Genomic DNA, 21,081 nt, shown 5'->3' with positions numbered 1-21,081 from the left:
TGTTGATTAAATAGTTTGTGGTTAGCATCGTATTGTATAAATTTTCGTTCGTTCGCAACACAGTGTCGACTTAATATTTCATTCACATTTTCGAGATCAGTTTGTAACTTATTGTTTTCGGTTTTCATGTGTTTGATTGTTTTTTGGTTTTCCGTTTCTAAACGTTCTAAATTAATGAAAAATAATTAAGTAGAATTCAGAATCATACTAGAATTTGATTTCGTATGACTCTTAACTTATAATCTCAATTCCTCAAAAACATATTGGAGTTTCAATTCGTACTTAGAGGATTTTGAATCATACCGGGTCTGCATCCCATGTAACTTGTGTGATCAATCATCTTGTATGTATATACATGTTATGAAACAAAATTCCGTAAAAGTACACAATGTTCCGAATCCGTTTTCCTATTACATTTAGTGTTTACACTTTCTTTGTTTACTTAGCAACGATGTATAATTATATAAAAATAAATGAATAAACGTTATCATTTAAAGAACAAAACAGTTTCTATACATTCTTAATTTCTTATTCACTTTAAAATACTACATTGTTGCCTTTTAATCATTTGTTTAGGTATTATAAACTGATTACATGTTGAAATTATCACATCGAGCAAGTTCAATATTTAGAACGACATGATCAGAGTTTAATATTGCGAAAGAAATTAACATGAATAAAGAAGTCTGACCATGTCAAAATCTGTAATTGTAAGTAACTGTATTTTACTTATTCTAGTAGTTTATATTATAACAACAACAACATGTGTAATTACAATTCAGCTTGGGCCTAATGTTTTAACAGGTCCGAGCTAACATGTTGCAAGTAATTGTTTTGATTTCATTAATGTAGGATAATGGTGGTGCAAATTCGATACAGTTCACGTAAAGGAATATGATTTCACTGTAAATTTATGAAGTTAGGAGTGAACATTTATTTTTAGTTACAATGACTAATGTTAAAAAGTAACATTTCTTTATCTTACGTTTTAATTTTTCCAATGTGTTTTATTCTTTCTGCAATATGAAGCAAATAGATTAATGATGCAAAGCAGACTATAGAAACCCCACACACGTCTTTAATGACAAAATTCCTATGCATGCAGGTCGTTCAAGAGATGTATTGGTTGAATGGATGTTTAATGTCCAGCGGCAAATACTACATTCATATCCAGATGTTAATTTTGTGATGTAATATAAAGATAAAATTGAGAATGGAAATGGGGAATGTGCCAAAGAGACAAAAACCCGACCATAGAACAAACAACAGCAGGTCACAAATAGGTCTTCAATGCAGCGAGAAATTCCCGCGTCCTTCAGCTGGCCCCTTATACTCTTTGTACTATACCGACACACACAGTGGGATCTTTAATGTATTAACCAACGGACTATGGTCGGGTTGTTGTCTATTTTGACACATTCCACATTTCCATTCTCAATTTCATTTTGCTAGGAAACGCTGATCCTTTTAATTGTACCTTCATTTTAAATGACAGTAAAAAATCTCCCAAAATTAAACTCAAACCGATCTATTTATTATCTGGTGTCGTTCCATTATCACCATCTTATGAAGTTTACAATTTGGACCCAAGGGTTGACTGTAGTATAGATCTATTTGTTTCTGGACTTCTCTAATTCGGTAGTAAAGGCTATTCAATATATACTATAAAGTGCATCTGTTTGGATGTGTGGGATATTTTGATAAGAAGCAACGTCCGGTAGAAATGGAAAGATATATCCAAAGCCTCGTGTAGGGAGAGACACGTGCTGTTTGCACGATAAACAAGTCCTGCAACTCTTTAAATGGTCATTTTAAAGTGTCATGTTGCAATTCAAAATTTATCTTTCTATTCAGCATTTTAGAATAAGAAGGTATTAGTTGGGAAGAACATGATAATACAAATGTTGTTCATGATTTTCAACAGCTTAGGAAACTGAAAATACTCTTAGATCTGTATTTTGTGTCTATTGTTTTTATGTTTGTTGTTTTTATGAGCTTCGAGTCGATCAGCTAAGTCTAGCCATTTCAATCTGATTTTCACTGTTCTTATGGTGTGTTGTTACACCATGGTCCCAGGCTATGGAAGGTTTGCTTGCTGACAAACATGTTTAACCCAACCATGATCTGCATGTGCTTGTCTCAAGTCAGGGCCTGTTTTTCAGTGATAACCAGTGATTCCTGTCTTTTATCTGTGTTTTTTGTTTATTGTTGAGTCATTAATCAGGTCATTGGTGTTTTCGTTTGTTATGTCGGTGCCCTTTAAAGCTGGCTATACGGTATATGTTGTGCTCATTGTTGAAGGCTGTACAGCGACATACAATTGCTTCATTCAACGTTCTTTTGACTTAGCTGGATAGTTGTCCATATCTCCGTAAATTATTGCATTATTGACAATCAGACAACTACTATCTGATTAACGCAATTGTCTAATATTTTTTTGACCTCAACGTGTAGGGCTACATTTTTGTAAATGACATCTTTGATTTATAGAGTTCAGTTTCTTGTATATTCCTCCATAAATTATGGCGCACTACCCAAAGAGTATAGTTTTAGCAACTATGTACACCTTAAAACATAATGAAACATTTAATTATATACAGTTGACTGAATTTGGTTATAATAATCACTAAATAATAAATATCATAATTAATTCATAGGTTTGTCATCATAAAGTTTAAAAAAAATATATAAAAATTCCTATGTGCTGGGGTGTAAGAAAACGTTAAGTATTAACAACTGCATATATTTACAATATATTTCACTTCTATGTTATGTGTAAATGTATGTGTATTTGTCACTCCTGTTACGCAGGAAATCTGCGTCTGAGTGTATTTTGAATAAAACAGTTAAACAGTTAAACAAATAAGAAAATTGGTCTCAAATTAGACTTACTTATAATTATTAGTTAAGAGTGATATACATAAATCAGGATCTATAATGAAAATATTATTCTATAAGATTTATGTAAAATGGTTGGGGTTTGGAAAAAATTTAAACTATAATATATACATAAATTTTATTCACAGTTCAATTTACTATATGGAGATCTTGTCATTATTGTTAAATTATTATAACTAATATCTTACAATTTTTAAAAAGAGAAGATTTATTTTTAAATACTTATAAACCTATATAGTAAGATGATATACTATTAGTAAGGAACTATTTTATTTTAATTTTTTTTTACTTATACTGTACTTGTGATCAAGTTTTTTTTTAATCCTTTTTGTGCGCAGCAAGTGCATCTCATAACACATATTTCTAGCCATAGTTTCAATGTTTTCATACACAGTCGAGGAACAGTTTAGTTAGTTTTCTCGTTTGAATTGTTTTACATTGTCTTATCGGGGCCTTTTATAGCTGACTATGCGGTATGGGCTTTGCTCATTGTTGAAGGCCGTACGGTGACCTATAGTAATCTGTTGTTAATGTCTGTGTCATTTTGGTTTTTTTGGATAGTTGTCTTATTGGCAATCATACCACATCTTCTTTTTTATATGTCCTTGCTAGTACAGTCCATTATGAGCTGCAGTAAATTCCCTTGTTGTATGATCTTCTTGTATGTTGAGGTATTAATTTCATCCATTGTATGTTCGATTTTTGAGCAGTATTTAGATCTTATTTGCTCTAATTCTTTGCAGTGTAAAATAAAATGTTCTAGATCTTCATTCCCTGTTCACAGATTGTACACATCGGGGTAACTTTCGGATCAAACTTTATAGCTCTTTTGGCTTGGAATATGTACGTCATAGATATCGGTGCAAAATTTTAAAAATAATGTTTTAATATCATTTAAGATTCGAATTTCACTTGATTTTATCAACTTTCTGATATTGATACTATGAATTAATTACAGGGTTGGCGTTCTTTGTGTGTCCCGATGATGAATTATTTTTTGTAGAAAAGAAAGAGTATTGGGTATCCATCCATGACACAAAATCAGGACATGCACAGCAAAAAATCACATGCTGTATTACATCTCAAATCATTGAGGCCTTCAACACTGAGCAAAAATCTCAAGCACACCATAATTCAATTGGATTATATGGGTAAACAAGCAATTTACCTGATTATGTTGCAGTAACAGTAAAGAAATACAACAAGCTTTTTTATTTCAGCAATGACAGCATAATGACGAAAGACGACGAAGCTAACCAAGGGCAAGGCATGCCTCCTCAAGATGGCGACCCCTCTACGTCTGCCATGGTTCCAATGCCTGCGCCTGCTTTACCTGAATATATAGAACACGCTATGCCACCTCCTTCTTACGAAGAAATAATGGGTCACCAAACGCAGACATCCGTTCAACAGACAGTAACAGAACTTCCACCATTGGCATACGTTGACATTATGCCACGGCTACTAAAAAATGGAAATATTAAATATAAGATCGCACCAGAATTTGACAAGTTTAGGTAAGTATGTTCCTTTATAATTTATATTTTTATGGTATAGACAGATTTTTTTTCAATTATTATGTCCAGTATACAATGTATGTTATTAAGATAATAACTGTGAAATATACCCAGAAAGAAACATTACTTGACAAAATTTTAATTTGAGAAATTTTATATCATAATAGATCTATATTTTCTCAATACCTGTGAATTATTCCATTATTTTTTAAATTTTACCCGAACAAATGTTTTAATATCATATTTTTTTTAATTTTAGTTTTGTCATAGAGGCGGCGAATCAATGGCTAAGATCAAATCCTGGTTTTGCAGTGTGGAAGTGTGAGACAGTTGAAAGAAAGGTTGATGCCGCACGTGCTGCAGGACAGCCTCCAATCATAGAGATGGAAAAAATGACAATTCACCATTCCACATTTGGTTTTAATGTATTCATACGCGGAATAAGGTATTATGATAACTGCTAGCATATTAGATTTTTTCATTGTGATATGCATGTATACTGATAAAAAAAATATCATGGAAGGCAACATGCAACAAATGCTTGCATGTCATTATGGAAATTTCTTCCTTTCTCGAACAATTTTGCATATCGACAACATTTCCTTAGCAAGATGTTATAAGGATTTAAAATGTAATATCTGATGGCTAATTATATGTAATATAAACAGTTGTATAACATATTTAAACACATGAGGATATTTCAATGGTATATTTATACTGGTTGTTACTGGTATTTTCTTTCAGAATGTGGCTTGTAAAGAAAACCGGACAAGGTCCCCAACAGCAACTTGGGCTGATGAATGTTGTACCAGAAAAGAAGATAATTGAAATGCAATCAGTTAGATCTAGAGGACTTTTTATGATGGAAGATCCCATTTATCGTAACACTATAACCAGGACACAGAGCTTTGTAACATACGACGGCTTGATGGAAACAATTGCTAAAATGAATTCAAAACTAAAATCTAATCCTCTGCCAGGTATGATAAAAGAATTATAAACATATAGTCGTGCCACTTATACGGGTTTTTTTTTTCATCTTTTGTATGTTTGATCAATGGAATATTCGAGCTCTGAATTTTGATCTGTTTTTCCCTCAGCCATGATAATATTGGGAGTCAAATTACTTTTAGTCGTAAACACGTAATTTTTTGGACTAACAACTCTCATACACAATAAATTGAATATAAAATAACTAACGGGTAAGGGATATTGAACAGTCTACGTTGAATGAACAATCAAACATCAGAGGATACCTAAATGCCAATGGGATAAGTCAAAAGCGACGAGACAGATGTGTATGTAACATAAAATATTGTCCCCCATGAAATATTGTCTGTCGGACAAAGTTCCTTATGAAATATGGCCCACTGACTGTATTTCATAATAAAATATTGTCTTGGGCAATATTTCATTATGAAATAGTGTCCTTGTCCATGACATTTTGTCACCTCCATCTGGACAATATTTCACTATGAAATTCTGTTCATGACAATACTTCACTATGAAATACTGGCTTTGAAAATAGTTTTAATCAAATTATTACATAATTAGAAATAGTACACAAGCATGCAGCATAGTCCAGTCGATTTGTGAAACAATTGCTCAGAATGTGGTAAAAGCATAAAATTTGGCAGAGTGTTAGTTGAGGTAATAACTAACATTTATAGCTATGGACCCAATTCAGAAAATCAAAATGGCGGCTCTGGGCGGCCATTTTGAAATCATGTCCAAAAAATTAATAAAAATTATTAAAAAAAATATTAAAAATATATTACTTTACCAGTTTTGATAAACTTTCGTATATCTGATGACAAAGGATATCAACTGAGGACTATTGAAGTATTAGGTGGCCATCTTGAATGGTGGCCATTTTGGAAACGTAAATTTGAAATATATCATAATTCGCTATCCTTAATTGTTTTTTGAATTGATACTAAGTTTTATATGCATTTACAACTAGTTTCTCTTATCATTTATTAATATGACTGTTGCTATTCATATAGGATATATTCACCAAGTGCTGAGATAAGGCATGCATATGTTAACTAATAAATGTATTTAAAAGTATGCGTAAATTCTGTTAATTGCAGTTTAGTTACTTTTTTACTATCAAAAAATGCGTATATAATATAAGTTATGACCACTGTATGTTGATAAGGAATAATACGTAGGTATTAATCAATGGAGCTGAAAAATAATAAATAGACTAGAAAGAATTCTGTAACGCCAAGAAAGGACACATGAGGATTTACAATGTCAATCAAATACAAAAAGAGCAGACATAGACATTTGAGCTCGTAATCAGTCATTTCCTGTAAGCATGCAACTGTTCCAAGTTGATGAAGGCAATGTATGGGAGAATCACAAGGCAAAAGGTACTTATCCTGTCATAGCAAATCTTAAGATCAAAATATATTTTGTCAGGAATAATATGAGTCACGGATTGAAAAATAGCAGTAAAATAACCAGCCACGGTTGTGATGAATCAACAAGAACAATATGATTGCAGGAATTTTTTTCTTTCATTGTGATGAGGTATCTGACTATCATCATGAAGCCTCCACAATTATGATCGACAATAGAGTATGTGACTGTCACTTGAACTACTAACCATTGTTCTTTTAGCAATACTCAATGCTGGAGATTAATATTTCAGGAGCAGATATCATTCTAAATGTTTGTTAAAACTGCACGACAGGGCAATTAGACAGAATTCGAGATACAGAAAAAAAGTCAAGAATCTGTTATCCATGGAATAGGATGATATTGGTAAATTGTACAGTAAACGTTCTTAGTAAATATGAGTTGTCATGGAAGGAATGATTAATACAACACTTCTGACAAATTGATTACTAGCTGCCATAGATGATATGCAACCACACATGAAAGGTTGAGTCTTTCTCCGGATTCTCAACGAATATGTTGGGGAAGTTGTGGAACAGGCTGTGTCGTTTAGTCGTGATGATGAAGGCCTCGTCATAGTCAAAGTAACTAGAAAAGTTTGAAGAGTTAAGCTTGTTACTATAAAAAGGTTTACAGGAACATTCAATGTAGGCTTTCCAAATGAATCAGTTCCACAATCTTTAAGACATCTTACTCTCTATCTGAGGACTGATAAGTTGCAGTTGTATCCTTTCAACAACGAGTCGCACAATTGAACTGTTATAGCTGAGAAATGGTAAGTCTTGTCTGCCACTCGACGATATTTCTGGACTGTGCCTTGATGTTTGGCCATCCTGTATCATTCTTACTATGGAAACTTATGTCTGTTGAACTGATTCGTGTCAACAGCTGTTATTGAGTGTCCCTGTAAAGTTATTGTTAGTATCAAGCATATATATTTTGCCTGCTATGGCTATGGTGATGCCTTCATTTTTACCCTTTTTTATTAGGTCTGTTTCAGAGCTTCACGATTACATTTGTTGAAAATCAAGAGCACTAATTTATCTTGCTTGTGTGCTTATATATATCCTATAGCAGCTACATTCCAATTTTGTTAACTGCGTTGTATTAGTTCTTCCTTCCATGATAACTCCAAGATCTTCCAGGCGTTTACTGTACAATTTAGCTAGATATGCAAGCTTGGAGATTGGTACAATACTTCTTCTAGACTGTGTGCCATCAATGTATTTCATTATTTAGGAAAGCACAACTTCAAGGATAAAAGATTCCTGGTTTTCTTTCTGTGTCTTTTATTCTGCCTATTTGCTATGTTGTCAAGTTTCAGCAATCATCAAGCATGATACTAGTGATTTGACATCTCCAGCTCTTACTTTGGCTACGGGAATAAGTCTTGTAGTACAAGTGCACAGTCATGTCCTTTTTTTGCCGATTTTGAAAATGTCGATGTATAATGAAGATCTTCAGATACACCACCATAGAAAAATACATTGCAGTCATTGTTCTTTTTGATCCAGCTCCACTTTACAGAGTCTGGTTACTTATTGTTTCCTTTCAATTGGCAACTTATCGTCAACATCAGAAGTATGTTTTCCCTTTTGTTGATGAAATATTTTGAGGTCTGAAAATTTGATTGACATGGTTTGTGCCATTTTGCCTGTGATTCTGGAGGGCTTCTGCTGTTCCATAGCCCTCATTCAACATGTTCAACTGTTTCGAATTGTGCAAAAGGAAACCCAATTCAAGACCCAACATCTTCGTATGCTTGCATCAAAAGAGTGATTGCCAGCTCAAATGTCTATGACTGTTCTGTTTGTATCTGCTTGGCATTGCAAAGCCTTACATGTCCTCTCTTGCCGTTTAATACATTCCTTCCAGTCTAATTGCCCATTATGTTTTTCTTATATCTAGTTCCAGTGTTATCGAAATCTACAATTTTGATCTTTTCAAAAAAAAAAAAATTCTGTCATAAATTATATAATATATACGTAATTTCTGTTTTAAAAATTTACTTAGGCAAACGTGTAACATGTGTAAGTAACAGAAATTTTGATACTGATATCTTAATTTTGTAAACATGTGCATACCTTATCTGACCTCTTTGTGAATATCCAATATAAATGAGTAAAAAGTATGAATGCAAACAGTGAATTAATAAGATTAGCGAATAATGATATATTGGAAATTCATGTTTTCAAAATGGCCATCATTCAAGATGGTTACCAAAAAATCAATATATATGAAGTCCTCAGATGACAGTCCTTGTCAATTGTGATGAATATACCATATGACTATTTAAGATCATATAATAATTTACTGCAGCAAGCGCTTAACTAATAAGTCAAAGTGAACACGGTTACTAAGGAATTGCAAATGTGTAAAGGCAGTATTAAGTTGTACTACTCTATGTTAATGTGGAGGACAATGTGATAGAATATGATAAACAGAGTGTGGTTTGACAAAACATGTACATATACATTTCATTTATTGTTAGATATTGTTAACGTCAATTGAGAACATTTGAGCAGTTGATGTTCTTATAACATTACTTGTATGATATAAAATTCATTATGTCTGCAATCAAGGTTTTTGAAAGTTGTTTCAAATGAACAATACCAACAAAACGAATTATGTAATCAGCCAACTATTATAAACGACAGGTATACAAATATTTTCTTGCTTTATTTCTACGTATAAAATGAAATTCTCCTGTTATTCTAAGTTGAACAAGCGGTTGCACGAATATTGCTTTCAGAGTAATAGTTCATTTTATTATCCTCTTCGTGTCCGCGTTTTTTAAAATGCTTTTGTACCCGCTACAAAACTGAAGAATAACTCGGGGGAGGGGGATAGGCTAGCTTTTTGTCCTGTTTATATAGCTCAAACAAATACATTATATATATATATCTTCCACAATGCATTTTTTGTTATTATATCGAATAATGACTACATATTTTGGCTTAAAAAAAAGATTTTTCAAGATGGCCGCCATTCAATATGGGTAATATTTCCAAAACTTTTGTTCTACAAGACAATTGGATTCAGCACTGTTATTCTATCAACCAGATTTCATGTCAATATCTTCTCTAATATCATTTTCATGATTTTCTATTATTAATCTATTGAGATCAAACGGCCGCCATTTCAAAATGGCCGCCTCTTCCGCCAATTTCGATTTTGAAATTGGGTCCATAGCTTAAAATGTTGGCCATGACATATACTACTACTATGCCAAATTTCATGCTTTTACCACAATCTGAGCAATTTTGTCAAAAATCTGCACAAATCGACTGGACTAGCATGCACATTTTTAGATTTATAACTGAAATTGTTTTGTATAGTAAGGAATTTATAGTATTACTTATAGTGAGTTTCAAATTTGCATAGATATATTACAAATGGTTAATTATTAAAGATTAAAAAAAGAATGGTCTAACATATTTTTCATTTTATGACATAAAATTATACTGTACAAATATAAGTAATGTACTGACAATCGCTTATTTTGTAAATATATACATAAGCACGTGTCGCAGAAAAAAACAATCCTATATACTTTATTTAACATTAATATGTGTTGATAACCTCCCCATCATGAGACAAAATTCCATGATAATCTGTCTATGAAATATTGTCTCAATACTTACAAAATATAACCAAAAACATAACCTCCCTTTAACAGGACACAATTTCATAGTGCACATCTGTGAAATATTGTCTCAATTTACAAAAAAATATAACCTCCCTTTAACAAGACAAAATTCCATAGTAGTCATCTGTGAAATATTGTCTATATAAAGACAAAATTTTGCTATGAAAATTTGACCTTTAATGAACATTTTTCTATAGACGAGGACAACATTTTATGATACAAAGTTATGAAATATAATGGTAAATGTAATATTTCATAGGACAATATTTTGCTTTACATGTGGACAAATTAATTTCAAAATTATTTGCATTTTGTCCCGTTCAGTTGCAAATATTGCATGGGTTAGTCTTTCAATAATGATCGACCAAGATAATTTGAGGGCTTTTGAGCTTCCCCTATAAAACAATGGTATTTTGGAGAGGGCAGACATTTTGCTTTGAAACAGGCCAGCTACGAACCGAATAAAGAGTTGTTGCAAGAGTTCTTTTACGTACAGACAGCATGATACTCTCTTAATACATGGGATCGGATTTAATGTCCACATTTTTGACCAAACATATGTGCTAATTTATGAATCCAGCACAGACAAACAGCCGTCCCACTTCTGCAATATTTTACTCTTTCTGACTCTATCCGGGTACCCCTTTAACATTTGAAATGACATGTAACTACATGTATCTATCAACTTACTTTGAAGTAATATTTCCATCAATGCTCTGCTCTTAATGGCGTATAATGTATCAGCATATGTCAATTACTTACTTCCAGGGACTGTTTTAAACGTGGAATGTGCAATGATGAAAACCTTTGAATTTTTGGAAGACTTCAAAGTGGATCCTGATTCAACATGTTACACGAGTGAAGCCAAAATGAAAAGACTAACACAAATATTAAGAATATTTTACATATTAGGACCTCCAACTGGCGAGGAAATATGTAAGTTCAAAATATTTGATATGATACATGTATTCAAACATTATGAAAAGTTCATCTGTAACGTTATGTCACACAGGTAATGTGCAGCTATGTCGGGCTGTTCATCCATCTAATACTAAGTCTTATCTAGTAACTTACATATTGAGTGCTTGATTGATTGTAGGTGTTCCATGCCGCTTTCAACAATCTTGGCTATATTATGGCTGGCAGTTTTTTTAGTGGTAGAACCCGGGTACATTGAGAGAATCATCGACCTGTGGCAGAAAATGGCAATACTAGTCACTTTAGATCGTAGTTAAACGGACCTGTCCTGAGTGGGTTCGAACTAACAACCTCATTGTTGATAGGGTAGTAATCAATGTACATTACTTATTTAGAATATTTGCCGCGAAACTTAAAAGACTTCGATGCTGAGGGAGTTATCATTTGATTTTTAAAGGATGGGTGGGGGTGGAGGGGACTAGGATACAAATGTTGGTCAGCATTTGTTTTAGTTGAAATCTCTGTTCTGCCTTTTTATTTTTCACTCTATTCGGTCCTGCCTTTTTTTTAAAGTTTATAAATTGTCTTATTTTTTACCTAAATTGTCATCTTAACTTTTTGTTTTGCTCAAAACTCCTTCCTGCCTTTTTTTTTATTCAAATTTCATTTGAAAATCAAATGGTAGCTCCATGGGGTTCGTGTTGTTTATTCTTTAGTTTTCTATGTTGTGTTGTGTGTGCTGTTGCTTGTTTGTACTTTCATTTTTAGCCATGGCGTTGTCAGTTTGTTTTAGATTTATGAGTTTGACTGTCCCTTTTGTATCTTTCGTCCCTCTTTTAATAAAGTGTCTAAGTAATGTAAGACATCAGATTGCGACCTTTATGTATCTTGTATACAGTTGCATTATTTTCCGAATTTTGAGTCTACCATATGTCCATTGTTCTTGACCTCGTTTTTTTATAGTTCAGCAGCTGCTTACAAACACTATAGTATCGTATTTTAACAAGATATACCAATCACACACTTTTAGTCCAATACAAACAGATAACAACATGACCAAAAAGAAAGAATAAAAACAAATAGACAAACAACGTTCCAAAAAAAACACATTATGGAAAACTAAAATAAAGCAAGACAAAAATCTTATGCAGAAACCGGGAAGAAATCAGGTACTCTGAAATGGTCATACATTTTTTATCCGCTAGTGATATTAACCATGGTACTCTATAGTTATAAAAATCATTGAAGATTCATATCTAGTGGTTAAGCATTTACAAGAGCGGGTTTATAAAGTCTTTTGACTCCACCTAAGACATCACCAACGTAAAAATCATCTCTATATGTCAAACCGTGAATGTTTGAAATAAAAAAAAAGGGTTCTTCGGGACGAAGGTTTAACAAGGACTCTACCGGAAAAGACAACAACAACATTGAAAAATTAATTTTCGCAAAGCACAATAACTCTAATAATTTAAAGCAAAACTAAGAAAATTCCAGTTTAACAATATAGGAAGATAAAATTCGACTGTTTTTAAAAGGTTTAAACACAATTTATACGATTAATGCACACTTTTTTTCAGGTCTGAAGGAGTTCCAGCCAGAATTGACCAAACGACCAACTGCAATGGGACAACCGGCTTTTCAGTCATGGCCGGAGTTAAACGGACAACTTGGGTTTTGGCTGGCAAATACAAGTGTATGTTTCCTTTATACAGATTTCTGTTACAAATATGTAAAAAAAACAATAACAAATTCTTTTCATTTGTCTTTATTTATATTGATCTATCCTATAGATTTTTTATTTCTCAAGACATAAACCGAGTCTAGCCTCTGGTCTTTGTTAGTCTTGTATGATTTTTTTATTTTAGTTTCTTGTGTATATTTCGGAGTTTAGTATAACGTCCATTATCACTGAACTAGTATAAAATTTTGTTTAGGGGCCAGATGAAGAACGACTCCGGATGCGGAAGTGTCTCGCTGCATGGAAGACCCATTGGTGACCTCCGGCTGTTGTCTGTTCTATGGTCGGGTTGTTGTCTCTTTGACATATTTTCTATTACTATTTTCAATTTTATCTACCATGAGGTATAGAGTTGACAAAATATTTATGATATGTGGCGGATTTTTTATTACTTTTCAGACCAAATCATATTTATAGTATTGTCTGAGCAATCTCGTTTTGTTTATGTGCGTTCGATGTCAGTCGGGATAAGACAAAATACTTTGAAATTGGTATTTGCTGTCTCCGACGAAAACTCGGTTTTCAGAAGCTAAAAAAAAACGATTGGTCCACAGTAGAGAAAATTGTTTCTGATTAGGGTAATATGTAATGAACCTTGTAAAATAAGACGCCAAAACAATCCGATCAAGTTGTTAAGTAGTATGCTGCTGTATAAAATTGTCTTTAGGGACATTCGAATTGCAAAGTTAATAATTTGAAGACTGTTTTTTATTTTTTTTCCAGGGCATCCGTGTAGTCAATATTCAAGCATTTAGTGCAAGAATGACCAAAAGAAGAGGTTAGTTATAATGTATCTAAAGTTGTTGAATTTTAGTAGAAGAAGAATATTGGTGTTCGTCTTAATTACATATTTATTAGCACAAAAAAAAAAGGATGATTCTGTTAGACATACGTAATGTAGTTAGTTTTCGGTCAAACAAACTAAATATTTGTGATTTTTAAAAAAAATATTTATTGACTTTCACATTTTAATGTGGCACCAATTGAAAACTAATCTTACTATATTTATGCATCTGTGCTAAGTTCAATAAGGTTAGGTGTTTACCGTGTTTGCATTTTTCTGTTCTCTCATTAAGGCTTGTATGATTGTTTTGGCTTTAATTATTATATTGAACAAAGTAATGCATTACCTATACTTACTGGCAAATGACATCACAAATTCGGACCTGATCGAAAAATGTTTTACATCCTTTAAAAATTTAATCATTATCTGGAAGTATATACAAATTCGAGGGGAAAAGAGGAGACATGGATCAGCATACAAGGTATTCTTCACTATCATAAATATGGGCGTTATATCAGATAAGCTGGACGAAGTGATTTATATCTAGGAATGTTGTCTAGTATAAGTTGGAAAGGAGTGCAATAAATTATTACGCAGAGAGCACTGTGTGAAACAAATTAAAGCAAACGGAAGGAAATGTAATTAAAGTCATATTTTATAATATGTAAAGATAAGATTTCATTAGTTTAATATTTTAGATACAATAGGTAGACAGTGTCATGAGGTATAATTTTAACACAACACATTAAGTTGGCATATACTATTATAGAAAGGGAAAACAAGTTTGGTCTGCACCGTTCTTTTTGAAAATATACTATGATTTGATAATCATGATAATATATTTATAGATTATCGTTGATCATCTCAACGAGATTGATTTTCTCGCTTGAGCTGGTACAGCGAAAGTGAGAAAAGCAATCGAGTTGAGATGACCAATGATAATCTGTTTATCGCTATTTTACCTATGACGACGTTGTCAATTTCATGTCAATTTCGTTAGCAACGCCACGTGGTCTCCTTATAGTTTCTAGCGATAATTTTCCATCTCAAGCGAGAAGCATGATATGAAAATTATCACAAAAAAAGATCAAAAGAAAAATGCACAAAATAGCGATAATATTGAATATTCTTTTATTTCAGTTAATTTATTCTTTATTATGTATCTGTAGAAACTGTGGATATAATGTCAGATTGCACAGATGAGGTTCAATCAAGTTTTACGATACGTGAATATGTGAAGGTCCTGCGCGTGTTCTATACGACAGGTTCACCTATCAAGTCGCAACCAGTTGTTAATTTTTCAAGCAGATTATTTCTCCCAATAAGAACCGGCAGACAGATGTTTGAAAGCATGTCGCAAACTATGTTTAGAGTTGAAGCTTGGCTTCGTCTCGTAGGTAAGGCTTTTATTGATCGTAGTTTTTTTTTTTTACATAAACCTGTACAGAAGCTTGCATTGTAGATCATTGTATTATATCGTGCATGCCATGGTCAGTTACTGTGTTCGTGAGATTCCGTCAAACTATTTTAAATTTGCTGCAAAGAATCTTATTCCAAAATTTATAGATATATATATATATATATATATAATGTTTGAACAATGCTTGAATTATAATATATAAATGTTCCGTTTAGAAAATAACGGTTTTTGTATGTTTTCATCTTGTTATCGGTCTTTGTTCGTTCAAACATCATCTGATTGGTGTATTTTTCTAAGGAGAGCATGCATATTGCCTCTTTTCTTATATTGTAAAAATATGCTTAATGTTAAGTATGTTTACATATTAGAAATAACATTATATAACAAAGCTCATCAAGTAACTATTGCATTGGAAAACAGGATAGACATGTGTGTCAGGTTAACATGGTTAAACACTTAAAACAAGCAATCATTTAGGCAAATAATCACTTTTAGAGGAAACGAATAACATATGTCAACCACTGTGACAAAAATACAGTAAAATAGACAATCGTCTTAACCATTTGTCAAGTTCTAAATGGCTCCAGTTTTAAACATACACTAGTTCGGTAGAAACGGAAAAAAAACCTCACAAATAAAAGGATACACGATGCGACGGCACCTAAACAGTTTCCTAATATAACACAGACGCATAAAAATAAATGTATTAGAACTAGATGAATAATATGACTCACAGTATGGTACTGTAGTTATGATTTTTACTCGATAACACGTGTAATACTACATGTAACAAATTGACAGTTTTATTCTGGACAATGTTTTTTTTTATAATTGTTTGCTATAGGACTTCCTATTTACAATGTCGAAACAATTCAGTACCTATTGCAAGAGTCTAGCGTTGTCGGTGCAGAGCTTGACAAATGTACATGGAGTGGAAATCCGACAGTTGGAAATTTCTTCGTGACAGCAATCAGGTTGGTAAATACAATGTATAAAAGTTGACATTGACATAACAAAGTGTACAACACCTCGATTTTAAACATCATGTATAGGACCTTAAAGTGCCGAAATAAATATACACATACCAAAGTTTGAGGTTTGCTTTACCTTTACCAGTTCCCACTATTAAATGATTTAAATTTTCAAAACTCATAAAAATGAGATTTTGATACAAACTCGCATATAATAAGTTACTAGTAATAAACAATTTTGGAGATCATTTTCATATGAAATTCAGTGCAAGTTACATAATTACTATTTGAATATGATTGCAAAAGGTGTTGGTCTTTGTTCAGGTGTTTGCTTATCGATACAGACTGACAAGAATATCTTTAATTTAAAAAATCCATTCTAATTCGTTAAAAGCTAAACGATGGTTATACTCGTTATGTGTTTAAATACCTAAAACCTATGTATCTTGAGTCAAAATTACGTTCAAATATTTTTAATTTGTCATGTCAGTCGTTTTTCTACTGTCTAAACTCATATCAGTTATAAAAGGTAATTTTACAAATGTTCTTAACATGTATATGTAGATGATATTAATGAATAAAATTGTGTTGTTCTAGTTGATTTACATTTCGAACTTGTTCTCTCTCACCCACGAAATTTTTTGGAAAAATAACCGATTATGTCCGGGTTTTTTTTGGTTATCTCTCTTTGTATATAATATATAATGAGCTGTTATTTGTTTTTTTTTAATTATTTATTCTTATAAATTATTCATAGTACAATGTATATAGGAGTTTGCCTGAGTTTGCTTTGTTTTTATTTATTAGAACATTAATTTTTAGACTATTATATTGGTGACATTGTCGCTAAATTACTGTTACCCCTCTTCGACAGGGTTCCATAGTTGATAATTATTTAAGGACCAGAGGCACGTCTCAAGTCTCTGGTCATATTCTTGCCATAAAGAAATGCATGTACTCATTTCATTTTACAGGGTTTATTTTCCGTGCGCTTTTAATGAACCCGATCCAAGACTACTACCTCCTCAGCAGTATTATGATTCAGCATTCGGACCAGGAGCGTCGGGTTGTTGCAGTATAAGCTAGATCCGAAGTTTATTATGCAGCAGTTATGAAATGTTTATCTCGTTTATCGATATTATGAGTTTATGTACCAAAGGAGAAAAATATGTTTTTATATTTTTATATATATTTAATTAGTTGTAAGTTTAAAAAAATCGATCTTGTTGGTTCTAAATGAAGTTTAGAAGAATATATTTTGATATTCCCTGTTATATTTTATTTAAGTAAATAAATGACACATATTGTACAATCAAATACCGCTACGTATACTTTTTATTTGAAAACCATAAACTTCGATAAAAAAATACATGCTACCAAATTGTTTATAAATCTCAAATTAATATTGAATTATAGTTTATTTTCGACATTAGTTTGAATGCCTCTGTCAACTTCGCCTCTCTTTTATGGCGAAACGATTCAAAGTACCTCTAGTTTATATTCAACAATTGATTCTGTCTCTAATGATATATTTATTTACATCGTCTCAGATGTAATTTGTCAAAATGACTTGATCATACAGTTACTGATATTATAAATACAATATTATATAAAGGTTTCCAATCTTTCAAACAATACATTGTAGGAGCATGTGGATTACCAAAGTATATCATTTAATTTATTCTACTATTTTAAGGTAGTTGTTTAACTTAGTTGTTATTATTACTTTTGTTATTATTTAGTTTTTATATATTTTTTTTAAACCAATAGAATTACTCTGGTATGTGCACTTATCTTTATTCCATTGTTGAATTTTAGATATTTTTATATCAATATTGTCAAATTCAGATCTGTTTTTGGCTCCTGATCATAAAACTGTACTCATTGATCAAAGTACAAAATACGTGTTCAAACCACCAAATGCAGAATTCTAATTCCGAGTTTTAGAACGATAATAGAGGGTATCACTAGCCCAGTAGTCAGCATTTCTGTGTTGACATGAATTATCATTGATCTGGTCATACTTATCAATTAACTGTTAAAAAAGTTATGATTTTTTCGAAATAACTACTATTTTCTTCCCCAGAATTTTTTTATCTCCTTTACAGAATTCTCAATCCTCTTCCACTTCATATTTAATTTTTATCTATTTAATTTTTGATTCGAGCGTAACTAATGAGTCTTTTTCGTAGACGAAATGCGCAACAGGTGTACAAATATAAAGCCGGATATGTATGGTGAGATTATTACAGATTTAGAATTAAATGTAATGGTTGTAAATACATGTATGACTAACCTGAAATGGAAAATAAATACTTTTGTATTCCTCATAAAATATCTTCTATCATAAAACCATTATTGGGTTCCAGAGACAACTAACTACGATTTTATGAAAATTTTAATTGCAAAGATATTCAACTAAGGAAAGAACAACCGTAAATTATATTTAGAATTTTCTAACGAGGATTCACTATATCTTCATATTGTTTTAGAAGTATTGCAATATTATTTCGAGGATCATTTCTTGTTTATTTATTTTTACTTATACATATGACACATATTGAGATTTTTTTCCTTTACAAGTGCAATCTCTCAACTTTGTTTTTTGCATCATATACATTTATATTTTTAGATTTGTGTTTACTTTTAGTCTTTCGTGCATTGCTATTTCAATGATGTTTCACAAATTGCTATTTCTATGAAGAACATGTTATTTGACTTTGTGTATTTACTTGTAACTTTAGTTGCCTTTATACAAATCTTGATTCAATAAAAAAAATAGCATCTCGTTTCACAATCATTATTTACCATAAAAAGTAAACAAACATTTTTTTTATACTTAACTTACTTAGTCCTTGTTATGCCTTTTGGCACATATGGCAAGGACAAGTTGCCGCCACTCCTCTCTGTTTTCTGCTTTTTTCTCAATAGTTCCCCAGGTGTAACCTCTCTCTTTCATCTCTGTTTCTATTGTTCTACGCCATGTTGTTTTTGGTCGTCCTCTCTTCCTTTTTGCCTCTGGTGTCCATCTTAATGCAACTTTGGTCATATCTCCTTGTGGTTTTCTTAGGACATGACCAAGCCATCTCCATCTTTTCTGTAGCAGAGTGGTTTCAATATCTTGGCTTTTTGTTTTCTTATGAAGATTTTCATTTGTTATCTTGTTTGGCCAGTATATCTTCATGATTCTACGTAGGCAGGTGTTATGAAAGCTGGATAACCTGTTAATGTCTTTTTCGGTCATTCTCCAGCATTCAGCTCCATAAAGTAAAACTGATGTTACACAGCTGTTATAGATTTTCAGTTTGGTCTTTTTTCTGATTGATGGTGTTTTCCAGATGTTTCTTAGTCTGTGAAAGGCTGATCTTGCCTTGCCAATTCTAGTTTTGATGTCCTGTTCAGCTCCACCTTCTGATGTTACAACACTACCTAGGTAAGTGAAGGACTGTACCAATTCCAGTTGTTCTCCATTTACTTTGATGTCTGGTGTATTAAGCATGTTTACTGTCATTATTTGTGTTTTCTTAGAGTTGATTTTCAAACCAATCATTCTGGCATTCTGTTCTAATCTCTCCGTTTTTTCTTTCATATGATTTTCAGTATGGGATACTAATGCTAGATCATCTGCATAGTCTATATCCTCTAGGTTTGGAGTGAGTGTCCACCTTATTCCGTTGTTGGTATTTGACATTGTTGATTTCATCACCCAGTCGACTGCAATGATAAACAAGAGAGATGACATCACACATCCTTGCCTCACTCCAGATTTTACCAAAAAACTAGTGTCTTGGTCAGAGTCTACAGTGCATTTAAAGTTGTCGTAAAAGGCTTTAATGAGTTGTATTATTTTTTCAGGAATTCCATAGCTTTTTAAGATGGTCCATAATCCCTGTCTGTGTAAGCTGTCAAAAGCCTTTTCAAAATCTACAAAGTTGATGATTATTTTTCTTTGCCATTCTGCACATTGTTCGAGATGTTTCTGAGGACAAATATGTGGTCAATACAGCTTCGTCCTTGTCTAAAACCTGCCTGTTCTTGTCGCAGTGTTCTGTCTATAGCTGTTTTAATTCTTGAAATTAGGACTTTGCAAAATACTTTGCTAGGAATAGAAAGAAGAGTGACACCTCTCCAGTTATTGCAATTAGTAAGATCACCTTTCTTTGGTATCCTTATGATGTCACCTTCGGACCAGTTGTCTGGTATGATGTTGTTCTCCCAAATTTCTTTAAAAACTGGGTAAAGGATATCTGATGTTTGCTTAACATCAGTTTTAAAGAGTTCAGCATTTAATTGGTCAATGCCTGGTGCCTTTCTATTCCTTAAACTTTTTAGTGCTCTCTGGATTTCTAGTTTGGTTGGCGCATAAAGATCTATATCTAATTCTAATGGTGTTTCTGTGATATCGATGCTAACTGTATTTTCTGGTTCTTTTCTATTGAGAACTTCTTGAAAATGCTCTTTCCATCTTTCCTTTTGTTCTTTTTCGGATGATAAAGTGTTTTGTTTGTCTTTAATTGGCATGCTCTTATTAGTTTTCTTGTTGCATAGCTGTTTTACAACTTGGTAAACCTGTCCCATTCTCTGGTTGGATGCAGCATTTTCTGCTTCTTTTGCAAGGTCTTCTGTATACTTTCTTTTGTCACTTCGTGTTGCTTTTTTTTTATAGTATCTCATAATGATTGACAAAATATTTACATATCACAGTATTCAATACAACAAGCAATATTCAGTTATAGATTTGACTAATAAGGCACATATCAGTGTATAAAATGGACTC

The 21,081-nt window shown here is 32.3% G+C and overlaps 1 protein-coding gene across 1 annotated transcript; it reads left to right on the top strand.

Moving 5' to 3' along the window:
* Positions 1–453: 453 nt before the first annotated feature.
* LOC139512393 (uncharacterized) lies at positions 454–19,095 on the top strand. The gene is made up of 10 exons (XM_071300002.1): positions 454–710; positions 4,119–4,415; positions 4,675–4,860; positions 5,160–5,395; positions 11,239–11,406; positions 12,969–13,084; positions 13,853–13,907; positions 15,083–15,310; positions 16,178–16,307; positions 17,279–19,095. The coding sequence occupies exons 2-10, from the start codon at positions 4,132–4,134 to the stop codon at positions 17,388–17,390; spliced, it is 1,515 nt and encodes a 504-aa protein (XP_071156103.1). The 5' UTR covers positions 454–710; positions 4,119–4,131; the 3' UTR covers positions 17,391–19,095.
* Positions 19,096–21,081: the final 1,986 nt, after the last annotated feature.

The sequence above is a fragment of the Mytilus edulis genome, chromosome 2 (genome assembly GCF_963676685.1).
Source record: "Mytilus edulis chromosome 2, xbMytEdul2.2, whole genome shotgun sequence".
Lineage (NCBI taxonomy): Eukaryota > Metazoa > Mollusca > Bivalvia > Mytilida > Mytilidae > Mytilus > Mytilus edulis.
This window is presented reverse-complemented; position numbering and strand designations above follow the sequence as displayed.

Bases quoted from the DNA above. Each gene is read 5' to 3' on its own strand.
- LOC139512393 (XM_071300002.1), top strand. From the start codon at position 4,132: ATGACGAAAGACGACGAAGCTAACCAAGGGCAAGGCATGCCTCCTCAA. The intron at 4,416-4,674 runs GTAAGTATGTTC...TTTTAATTTTAG, and splicing joins CCAGAATTTGACAAGTTTAG to TTTTGTCATAGAGGCGGCGA. The intron at 5,396-11,238 runs GTATGATAAAAG...ACTTACTTCCAG, and splicing joins AAAATCTAATCCTCTGCCAG to GGACTGTTTTAAACGTGGAA.